The sequence below is a fragment of the Triticum urartu genome, chromosome 3A (genome assembly GCF_056163025.1).
Source record: "Triticum urartu cultivar PI428250 chromosome 3A, HENAU_Tu73, whole genome shotgun sequence".
In the NCBI taxonomy this organism is placed as follows: Eukaryota; Viridiplantae; Streptophyta; class Magnoliopsida; order Poales; family Poaceae; genus Triticum; species Triticum urartu.
The window spans coordinates 251319268-251331145 of NC_141875.1; the positions used below are offsets into that span (position 1 = coordinate 251319268).

Here is an 11878-nt window from a genome sequence, read left to right on the forward strand (position 1 = left end):
TCCTCTTCAAGGGAAAACCAACGCATGCTCAAGAGGTAGCAGGGGTGTATGTGATAGCCTGGCTTATTAGGGATGATAGACTACTCATATCAATAAGGAATTCCTTCTTTTCCAGGAGCCCATTCGGAAAGAACTCCAAAGTTAAGCGTGCTCATCTTGGAGTAGTTTCAGGATGGGTGACCGACTGGGAAGTTGCTCCCTGGTGCGCACGAGTGAGGACAAAGTGCGCAGAAAAGACTAGTATTGATCTATGGGGCCAGTCTAGATCCCACCAGGAGTAACGACGACCGGTGGGTCTGTCCGGGGTGTTACAGGTGGCTTTAGCGACGAGCCTCTCATGGCAGCTCTCTGCCACCTGCTTGACAACAAGGCCCAGGGTGTTGGGTTCGTTGCCATGGCAGACGCTCACAGGATGCCCTGGCTCAGGAGCTGGCTGGGCAAGCACTACTACTAGAGTAGTGCTGCATGTGAGCATGCATGATCCCCAACGGCGATGGCGGCGGCGACGACGACGATGACGACATACATTTTGTGTAGCTAGGGCTGGAAAACTATTTGATGGTCTGTATATCTTGGTGAGATGGTACATACTAACCCCTCCCGATGATGGTGAACTTGCGGTGCTAGGACGACACCCTCTTTTATATGTGGTGGTAGGATAACACCATGGTAGTGCTAGGTTGACCTTTCTATGCCATATGATCATGCATGCTTTACTTCTTCTCTTGTGCTTCATTGTTGTTTGTGTGCTACTTTGCTTCCTACTTGTGTGCTCCATTGATTTGTTGCTTCAACTCTTGCTCTTGTGCATTGCTAGGGCAAGTGGTATGTCGTGTTCATCGGTAAGTCTCCAGGGGTTTACAGTTCATGGGAAGAAGCCAGTGCACAAGTGGCATCATATAGCAACAACAGCCATAGAGAGTTCAAGACTAGGCAAGCAGCAGAACAAGCTTACTCCGACTAGGTGCGAAAGCACAGAGGCAGCAGTGTTGACAGTGGCAAGGTTGGAGGTGTCAAAGTTGAAGATGCTAAGGTGGATCGTCAATTTGGGCTGAAGCTGGAGAACTTCATCATCCGCCCAATTCATCGCCATTGTTGTGTTGTGACATTGGTGTGCTAGGTGTGATCATTGTGGGTAAGCTCACCAACTAGGGTACAAGGTAAGCACACCATGTATGTTGTATGCACCAAACATCTTGTTCATGTGCTGCTTGGGCCAATGCAGGCAACCAAACAAAGTGCACTTGCGTATTACCTTATGTAGGGACCCTAGATGCAGGCAACCAAACAACTTGCAGATGCCGCATGTGAGGCTGTTTTTCCAAAGCCAGGCTGGGTTGAGATGTGTATGCAACACAGCTACTATTCACAACTGCAACCAAACACGCCCTAACCAGCACCCAACGTCCTCCCAAACGTGAAATTGAATAGGAAGAAAACTAAGGGAGACGAAGCAAACAAGAACAGAGAAAACCACACCACAATAGAGAAGTGGCAGCGCCGCCGTCGTGCTCATCAACAGCACGCCGACACGACGGGATGTGAGGAGCTCTCTCCACACGCTTCCTCCCTGCAGCGCGGCGGCGAGGTGCCGGCCAAACAAAGATGGCAACCACACATGCCGCAACGAGATCGTGGAGCATCGGATTTGTGCCTGGGAAGATGTGGACACGTTGAAACTCTTTCTCCATGCCTCTCAGAGCTCACAGATCTGACGACAGACCCTATCACCATGCCGCGCGGCTGCCTCGCTTCCCCAAACCGCCTTTCATCTCTCTCTCGTCTCTCCACGCATGCGGGGCCGAGATATCGACACGGAGGCCATTGCTCCACCAATTAGCATGTGGGGTCCATCACAAATCGACCGACCTCAAACTACCCACAGTGGGAGTAACATAGGTGGTAAGAGCATCTCCAGCCGCGCCCCCAACACGCCCCCATGTGATTTTTTCGCGCCGGCGCCCAAAAATCGGCCCAGTCGCGCCCCCAGGAGCCCCTTTTTCGCCGATTTGGGACGAAATTGGCGCCGGTAGACTAAGGACGAACCCGGCGCGCTGGGGGCGCCCGGGGGCGCCGGGCGAGCGATTTTGGCGCGAACTAACTGCGGGCCTGCCGAGTCAGTGACACTCGCCTCGTCGTCCTCACAACGTCTTAGTTTCCCGTGGGGAATCAATGCCAAGGCTGCCGCCGGTCAGCCTTCCATTGATTCCTCACGGGCAGCGCGGTGACGCCCTCTCTCCCGCCACACGTACACACGGCGCCGGGCAGCTATAAAACCAACACCCCCCTCACCTCTGGCCACACCCCGCCGTGCTCTGCCTCTCTCTCCCCGTGCGTAGCCGACGCCGACGATCCTCCCCTCTCTCCCAAGCCCAGCCGTGACGATGGGCGAGCGATTCCCCGGTGATGCGGCGGCGGCCAACGGCTTTGGCCGCCGCTCGCTGCACGGGTGGGAGGCGTATTTTCTCTTCGAGGCCAACATCCCGGCGCCTCCCAACATGCGCGCAGGGCCGGGCGGGGTGGAGGCTCAGCGCCGGTGGCGTCCCCATTCCCCCGCTGCCCGACGTCAACGTGCGAGCCGACTACTTCGCCGACGAGCTCGACCGCGTGTGGGTATCGCTGACGGAGGAGCAAGGCGCCCTCCCGCAGTACGCCGCCGACAACCATGAGGCGTGGGCAGCGTACTTCCAGCACCGGCAGGCGCAGCGGTTGGCCTCCACCAATGGGGCGCCAGTGGTGGGGGGCACCAAGAACAGCGAGCGGCGCCGCCTGTGGTGGGGCGCCATGGCCGCATACTCCATGAGGTTCTCCGGCACCTTGAGGGCGGCAAGACCCGCCGTTGACATACCCTACCGCGGCCGCCGCCCCGGTCCCACGCTGGAGCGCGGGGTAATGGATGCCTAGGAGGTTCGGCTCCTCCTCGTATTCCTCCTCCCGCTCCTCCTCCCACTCTTTCGGCTCGCCGGCGGTGTTCGGCATCAAGGCCGAGCACGCAGTAGAGACACCGCTCGGCTGGCGCACCCGCAGCGCCGGCATTGTCATCAACGAGGGTGGCAGGCGCACCTCCTCCTCAGCTCCTCCCCGCAACGTCAAGTCGACGACGGAGCCGGGGCTCGCCGCCGTGAAGACGGAGTCAGGGCTCGCCAGCGGCGTGAAGGAGGAGCTCGACGATGTGGTGGCCTTGAAGTGGGCGCGCGAAGATTGGGCGCGGACGGAGCTGGAGCGCTAGTCCCGCGCCTTCACCGCTCGACGACGTGGCCGCGACAAGGGACGCGTCGTCGTCCTCAACGACGACAGCGACGACGAAGCGCCGCCGCCACCGGTTCGCCAGGGCGACGCCGGGCAGGGGTCGAGCAGGGGCGGCCGCGTCAAGGAGGAGAAGGACGAGAAGGACGACGGCGAGGATGGCGGCGACGTCAGCGACTTTGCCGCGCTCAGCGCGTTCTTCGGCCCGTAGTTGTAGTTGCGGTCCTTTTTTAAGTACTTCACTTTGCCATGTAAAATACAATATAGGTCGTCTAAGTAATGTCATGTTCGCTGAATTTTAACCGAATCTTTGTCCCGTTTGCCGAACTTTAGCCGAGTTCCTTTTAACAAAAAAACCCTCACCTTCTGGGGGCGACCCTGGGGCCGGCGGCTGGGAACCCGAAAGCCCCACGCCGATTTTAGCGCCGGTTCGCCTCCAGGCGATGCTTTTACGCACAACGGCTGGAGATGCTCTAACATCACACATCTTTAGGCAAAACAGATGATGCGGCGAGTAATTAATGAGGAAAAATGGCATGTGGTAACATAGCTAGTTACTGTAACATCACACATACCAAGACAAGATAAGTCTATAACCTAATAAATGAAGTTTTACATGACACCGCACATATGTTACTCATCACTAGAGGTAGTAACATTACTAGTCTAAGTTGCTACCCATTGTGACTAATCAACGGTGATTTTTCCGCACGATCCCAGACGCCGACCGGGTCGAAATCGATTGCTACAGTCGATGTCAATAGCCTCAATCGATTCTCAGCCCTTTAAAATTAAAATGAGGGAGCTTAGTGCTTTTTTTTGGGGGTAGGGAGCTTAGTGCTATAGAGTCGTTGACCATTGATTGATTATGATACTGAACGCAGAAAAATGATGTGAGCAGGACAGAAGATCGAAGCATAACCCCGGGGGGAGCACCGAAATGGACTCGCAACGCGACAACTCAGACACTGACAAGAGTGACAACCCAGATTCCAAACCGAGCAGGAGCAGAGCATCATCTTCCAAATGAGCACGCAAGCATTCACATTTCTCCAACAAACTAGCAACGATGGAAGCTTTGACTACCAAAGGGCTGATAAGAAAACGTGCATTTCGTGTTGTATCTGGATGGTTGTAACATTTTTATGTATGATTTATTTGTAGAGGCTATTGGTTTTCTACTACTTAACAATTTATCTGTACCTACACCGGTTGTCCTGACGATGTGCTGCTGTAAGTGGTTAACACTGCTGTGTACAGTACAGTTGTAGGATCATTAGTGGCATTCTTGTGTGTGAATTTAATGCAAAGTTGTTGTCCGTCCTTTTTTCAAATAGCCCTCCCAAATTGCTGGCATTTCACGGAAGGCAAAGAGGGACCAAGCAAGAAGCACATCGTCCATTGCTTTGCTCACTAGGAGAGGTCGAGAGGCCACCATGCCTGCCTGCCTGCCTGCCCAACGTACAACAGCGCGAGCCCCCGCCAAGGGAGGAAGAAAATGAGATCCCACCACACCACACCACACCACACCAAACCTCACCTCACCACACATGTTGACATGTACAACACCAGCCCGCAAAATCCAGGGCAAAACGCCATAAGCATCACCAGATCGTCGCAATCGTGCGCATGCAGTCGGTTGGAGATCACTGGACGGCTACGCCAGAGGCCGAGCCGGCAGGTCGGTTGCTTGTCCGGGTGTTCAGCAGCGGGGCCAGAGCCTTGACGACGATGCTCATGTTTGGCCGGAAATCTGCCTCGTACTGTACGCACAGGGCAGCCACGGCAGCCATCTGTTTGCCACAACGTATGGTCAGTCTCACTCTCACTGCTAATTACTCCCTCTGTCCCATAATGTAAGACTTTCGACATAATGTAGTGTCAAAAAACATCTTACATTATGGGACGGAGGGAGTACAACATACTACCTCCGTTTTCTAGATGTAAGACGTTTTGACAGTTTAATTGGGTGTACTACTTTGTCAACCACAAGAGAAAGGTTCCTTGTCATAACAATAATCAATGTGCATTACGGTGAATATGGAACAAAATAATGCGTTTCAGGTCTACTTCCAGCATAACAAAGCTTTCTTGTGGTTTCACAAGGACATGTGTTTTAAACAAGCTTCTCTGTGTACGATGTAACTGGAACAAAATTATATTTAACAACAGCTGCAAACTATAGTTAAACAACAAAGTTTGCATTGCTTGATATACATATAGTATCATCGTGTTCTTAATTTTTTCTTTTGTTTTTACCTTGGCGACAGCCTTTGGAGGGTAATCCACACCAAGCTTTGGATCTACACATTGCCGCACCTTGTCTTCACTTAGCCTTGGTGTAGCCTGCACATACCAAACACTTGATTTTATTTTCCATCTTGTCAGAAACCAGTGTAGAATCTGAAAAAGGCTCCATACCCATGTCACAAGGCTCTGCTGGCCACGGGGAAGTGTATGATCAACTGGTTTGCGGCCAGTTAAAAGCTCCAACAACACCACTCCAAAGCTATATACATCGCTCTTTGCGCTTAGCTGCCCAGTCATTGCATACCTGAGAAGTAAACGACATGTATAAGAGGACATGTCAATTTGCCCATCTCAATCTATAAGCACTCAAACTATTTGACTGCATACTCAGGAGCATGATAACCAAAGGTGCCAAGAACACGTGTAGAATGAAGGCGTGCAGCCATGTCAGGGGCCTGATTAGACACATCGAAATCTCCTATTTTTGCAACATCGTTGTCAAAGAGCAGTATGTTGCTGGACTTGATATCACGGTGGACGACACGTGGCTCTGCCTTCTCATGGAGGAATTCAAGCCCTCTCGCGGCGCTTACAGCAATCCTCGCCCGCTGCATCCACGATAGGACTGGTCCTGGTTGGGATCCCTTGACGCCCTTTTTACCTGTAATGACCACGAGCCGTAGATTCATCAGCTTTGCTAGAGTCTTGAATGGCTCTATATTACTGACAGAAATGAGGTCAGCTATAAATGGTATCTGATCCCATCGTGAGTATTGTTACTCAATAGGGGCTGAAATCTTCTTTAATAAATGCATCAAGCTAAAAGGCCCAAACAAACATGCCCTAATAATTTACGAAATTAGAAGTCTTAAATTGTTCCTCACCATGGAGAACATCATGCAAGGAGCCCCTTGTTGCATACTCATAAGCAAGAATACGGGTGCTCCCTAAAGCGCAGTACCCGAGAAGTTGGATGACATTGTCATGCTTGAGTCTTGAAACAGCCGAGACCTGCAAAAGAAATGGAAGTCAAACGGCAGCCCGTAGGGGGCACCTACATGGAGAGATTATCTTGGAAGGAAAGAGGCCTTGAACCTGCACAAGGAATTCTTGGTCAGGCTGTTTGCTGGAGTCAAGCCTCTTCACTGCAGATTTCTTGCCATCCTTCAGTACACCAAGGAAAACTCTTGCGTATGAACCCTCTCCTATAAGAGCGTCACTGCTGAAGTTCTTGGTTATTTCCTTAATTTCGTCTAGGGAAATGGCTGGTACTTCAATTGGCTGGCTTCTACTGGTACGGATGGCATGGGTTGGCGCTGGCCCCCGGTTATAACCATAGTTACCCCCTGCATTCAAAATAAATAGGTAATAAATTAAAGTACTCAGGAAAGTATTGCTTTCAGTGGTGCCATTTGGTGCAGAAGATGCACATTTTAACAAACAAGGTGCACTTTCAAAATTTGTTGATTCACAGATGTTTAGATTTGTATCGTATAAAAAAAGGGGGCAGCTCAGTGCACGTTGTTGTTCCCACTTGGGTTCCGGGCCAGGGTCGGTCCATTGCAGCCATGGACAACTAAGATGCAAAGCTCTCCCAAATCTATCAAGTTCGGCAATTCCGAGTCCCCCCGACTTCTTTGAGCGACATACAGTTTTCCAGTTAACCAAGGTGTGTCCACCCGAAGCCTTCTCTTGGTCGTCTTTCTGCCATATGAAACTTCCTGTGATCTTGTCAACTTTGCTCCAGAAGCACTTGGGAGTGTACAAAATTATGTAGCTAGTTGAGTGTATCAAGCACCCTTGGTAAGCATTTGTTCTGCTATCGCTTGCAGGCAAATTTACGGGTAGCAGGTTTTACAAAATTCAACAAATTTTACAGCTGAAATCCTATACTGAATCTGGTTCAACCTGTCAGTTTGTGGATTTGCGTTGGTAAATGCGATGCATAATGTCAATATTTTCACAGTTGCATGGCCAAAAGTGGAATTATTAGTTTTCTGGAGACAGCTAAATAAACTAGCTGGAAGCTGCTAATTGTATTTATTATGGGAAAGAATTGTTTGCACATTTAGAGTTACATCATGCATCTGCCCATAGGACGATGAATAAGACACTATTCCTTTCCATTGCTCAATTAGCTCTACACTTAACTATCAAATCTACAATCGAAGAACCAAATTGGATTCATAGTGAGAATCACTACAGAGCAATCTTTGCGACCATGAGAAATATGTGATGAAGCCAAGATGGGAGTAAGTAACAACCTGGGGCAGGGACCGGAACATAAGGATCATCGCGCTTCTTTTTCTTGCCAACATCATCGGCTCCGCAGCAGGAAAAGCACCCCATCGCTTCCTAAAATTCAACAAAAAAAAAAGAAATTCAACAAAACGGATGTGCGAAATAGATTGCGTGAATCCGGCATTAGATCCTTCCAGCCAAGCAAAACATATTGGTATTGCTTCCAGAACGGAATTTATTTTCTTCACTCTTGTCCTAGGGGGGAAAAGACGAATAGAGAAATCGCCATCCATCAATGGTGTAAATATGAACGCTGGCAGCATTTGCGATGGGATGAATGATCATCATACTAAAAAAGATGAATGATGAAACCGGTAAACAAAAACTGGACCCGTTCTTGGGGATTTAGGAGTATTTGTTTGCGCCGTTTCACAAACCCGACGTTTATATCATCTCATTATTTGTGTTGGCCGTCCACATCATGGGCTGATCGCGCAAGCAAAAATTGGCACATTCGAGAAAGAAAAAAACAAACAAATCCTGAATCGAAGGGCAGTGGTGCATGAGATGGGAGACGAAAGAGCACGCGAGCAAAAGAAGGAGAAGAGCGGAGGCGGGTACCTTTCCTTCCTCCTTTCTTCTTGATCTAATCGGAAGTCAGGAGCAATGCGAAGGGGGTGGAGAGGAGAGGAGACGGGACGAGGAACACGACGCGGTCTTCCTCGCCCTTCCCCTTCCCCAGTTGGTTGCTGCGTTGCCCTTGTTTGATTTGTCCGGCCGTTTCCTTTTTGTTACTCGACCAATATCCTCCTCCGACGGAGCCCCTTTCCGCCACCACCCGCCAATTGGAAAACCCACCGTCCCCTGCTATTCTTGCCATCATCCATGTGCATGGTTATTTACATACCACACACATGTTTTTTTAGAGATAAATACATCACAAGTGCCTAAACTTGTCCGGCGCGGACAGTTTAGTGCCTAAAGTTACAAAATACGTAAAAGTGGTGCCATAATTTGTCCAGATGATGCATATACGATGTCTTCGCTAGTATGCCGCCGTATGTGCCACCTGCGTGGCTTGACAGCTGACGTGTGGCCCACATGTCAGTAGGTGTGAGAGTTAGCAGAGCTGGGTGAGACACACATTGTGGTTATTTTGCAAAAAACCCCTTGAGACTTAATTAATTGTCAGAAAAAGTCCCTCCAACACTCATTGTGGCACAAATGACGTACAGTTAACTGAATTTTGGTGACACCTGATTGTACAATTAGCTGAATTTTCGTGACAAGTGATGTACTGAATGTGTGCACTGCACTGAACTGAATATATGTGTTGAATGTGTGCAAGTGCAATGCATTAGAGATGTAGGGAATGTGTGCAGTGTATGTAAAGTACACAACTAAATTGTTCTGCATAGCTAACTGATATTTTGTTGTATTGAATAGTACATATCACTGAATATTGGTGCAACTGGTTATCTGAATTTTTTGCAGTACAGATCACTGAATGTACCTGCAGCATAGTTACCTGAATATTTGTTCTATTTAATTAAAGTGCAGGGTGTTCCTTGGAAAAAAAGAGCAAACACAGCTCACAGCGCGCCCGCAGCCAATGACGTGTGGGCTAGCGACACACTGGTATGCCACGCATGCACTGCATCAATGGAATACGAGCGAAGGCACCATATATGCATCATTTGGACAAGTTATGGCACCACTTTTACGTATTTTACAATTTTAGGTACTAAACTGAACGCGCCGAACAAGCTATGACATTTAGAGGGCCCAGGCGGGATAACGAATGCAAGGGCGGTCCTAATTCTTTTCTAAAAGTGTTGATTGGGTCCCAAATCTTTTTAAGTTGTTCATCCAAGGTCCTAATCTCGTCTGCACCCCGCTAACCAGCTTACGTGGCGCTTTGACCAGGCCACGTCGACAGCAGAGGGCCCAGGCGGGATAACGACCGGTCGTGAATATTTGTAGAAAAACCCTCTAACCCTAATTCCCTTTCATTCGTGGCCCGTTCCTCTTCCCCACCCCTCTCCTCTCCCTCTCTGGCAAAAACAGGGCAATTGACGGCGCTGCTCCGGTGAGAAGAGGGGTCGTTGCCGGCTGTCGTCCGGCGACGGCGGCGCTAGGATGGTTCCACATCTGCGGCGACCCGGAGATCCTCCTCCGCGATATGGTAAGTGCTCGTAACCCTAATCCCAATCCTACTATTTCGTCCCCCTTCTTCTCATTTAGGCTGAATCAATGACCGAATCCCTTGCAATCTAGGACCACAAGAGGAGCTTTTCAGTCTAGAAATAAACTATGATGTTTTTTTGCGGATTTGGCAAGTCCAAGTCATATGTTGATGGCAAAGATGATGTGTTTGATGGATGTGAAGTAGATACATGGTCTACTCTCTAGCTCACTGATTTTATGCAACAATTAGGATATAGTGACCAATCGAACTTCACTTTGTATTGGTTGCTCCCTGGAAAGAATCTAGCTGATGGTCTTCGGATTGTGGACTGCGACACTGACACATTGCACATGACAGCAGTTGTCCCAAAATTTTAGTATTTCCAGTTGTTTGTCGACCATAAAGATATGACATTTGACAATGTAATTGGTGACATTCATGTTAGTGGTACACCTGATCTTCCTCATGTACTAAGCCCTAAGTCTCCTCAATTTAATACTGGAATTAGGGGCAGTCCTAGGTTTAATGTTAAAGCTCGGAAAGGCAATCTCAACCAATGTCATGCAGGCAGCAACAATGTAGGCAGTAGCAGTGTTCCACCAATGGCACAAAGTGTTAGCCATGAGCTCAGAAGAAGCAGGAGAAAGCTTGTGGTAGAAGAAGAAATTCCCAATGAAAAAGACAGTGATAGTGATGACAGTGAGTGGGATTCAGATTGGGTTGACTCTGACAATGAAGTAGGCAAAGATGATGACCCTTATGAAGAATGGGTGGGTCACAAATTTGAGCAGAAGAAAAGGAAGAAATCCAAATGGGAGCAGGACAGTGACTATGAATCTGATGAGTTGCAAGAGTTGGAAGATTCGGAGCTTGAAGAGAGTGATTCGACAGAGGAAGTGGAACTAGTTGATGCTCAAGGAAGGAAAAAAAGGAAGAAGAAAGTGAAGCTCAAAAGGTGGAGGCCAGAGAACATGGAAGAAGTGAAATTTCACATAGGCATGGTGGTCTTGACTGTGACTGAACTGAGGGAAGCAATTCAAGAGTACATTGTGGAACAAAGAGTGCAAATACAGTACATAAAAATGATAAGCAGAGGGTAAGGGCATGTGTTGGTGATTGTCCCTGGTTCTTATTTGCTGCACCTAATAGCAGGACAAAATCTTGAGTTGTGAAGAAGTGTGTGGGAAAACATACATATGAAGAGAGTGGGCACTGAAGCAATTCACAACAAGATATCTGGCTACCAAGTATGTGGAGACATTTAGAGCAGATGAGAAGATGTCCTTACAGAACTTTGCCAGGCTTGTTCAGGTGGACTACAATATGCTTCCGACTAGAAGCAAGCTAGCAAGAGCAAGAAAAAAAATGCACTAAAGCAAATAAATGGAGATGAACTAGAACAATACAATTTACTTTGGGACTTTGCAGCTGAAGTTAGAAGGTCAAATCCTGGAAGTACATTGTTTTTGTGAATGCAAAAGATGGAGTTCCTGAGAACTGTTACATGTAATTGGATGGATGCAAGAGAGGTTTCTTATTTGCTTGCATTCCAATTATATGCATTGATGGGTGCCACATTAAGAACAAGTATGGTGGAGTGATGTTGACAGCTGTTGGAGTTGATCCCAATGGTTGTATCTTTCCCATTGCAATTGCCATAGTTGAAGTGGAAGATACTGATACATGGAAGTGAACATACATAAGGAAGAGTGCTCATGTAGGGTCTGGCAGTTCCCTAGAATTCCATGTAGACATGAAGTGGCATGTCTAAGGTATGAGAGGATTAAGCCAGAAGATGTGGTAAACAAGTGCTACAACATTCAGGCTTTCAAAGATGCTTATAGTAAAATCATAATGCCATGCAGTGATCCCAGAGTGTGGCCAAAAACAAATGGCCCTCCAATGGCACCACCCAAATATGAGAAGCAAGTTGGCAGGTCTGTGGAAAAAGGA

General features: G+C 48.6%; 1 protein-coding gene and 2 pseudogenes across 1 annotated transcript; 2 read left to right on the forward strand and 1 right to left on the reverse strand.

Annotated features, from left to right (window-relative positions):
* Positions 1–4471, forward strand: part of LOC125535311 (putative receptor-like protein kinase At5g18500) — a 245782-nt pseudogene extending 241311 nt beyond the window's left edge.
* Positions 4472–4622: 151 nt separating this feature from the next.
* LOC125543786 (pto-interacting protein 1) lies at positions 4623–8530 on the reverse strand. Its single transcript, XM_048707252.2, has 8 exons — positions 8359–8530; positions 7761–7851; positions 6592–6842; positions 6381–6507; positions 5884–6157; positions 5668–5800; positions 5506–5592; positions 4623–5039 (listed from the first exon to the last, which is right to left on the reverse strand). The coding sequence occupies exons 2-8, from the start codon at positions 7843–7845 to the stop codon at positions 4893–4895; spliced, it is 1104 nt and encodes a 367-aa protein (XP_048563209.1). The 5' UTR covers positions 7846–7851; positions 8359–8530; the 3' UTR covers positions 4623–4892.
* A 2154-nt stretch (positions 8531–10684) lies between these two features.
* Positions 10685–11618, forward strand: LOC147979367 (uncharacterized; annotated as a pseudogene).
* Positions 11619–11878: the final 260 nt, after the last annotated feature.

Bases quoted from the DNA above. Each gene is read 5' to 3' on its own strand.
- LOC125543786 (XM_048707252.2), bottom strand. From the start codon at position 7,845: ATGGGGTGCTTTTCCTGCTGCGGAGCCGATGATGTTGGCAAGAAAAAG. The intron at 5,801-5,883 runs GTATGCAGTCAA...TTTACTTCTCAG, and splicing joins TTTGGTTATCATGCTCCTGA to GTATGCAATGACTGGGCAGC. The intron at 5,040-5,505 runs GTAAAAACAAAA...TGTGGCAAACAG, and splicing joins CTCCAAAGGCTGTCGCCAAG to ATGGCTGCCGTGGCTGCCCT.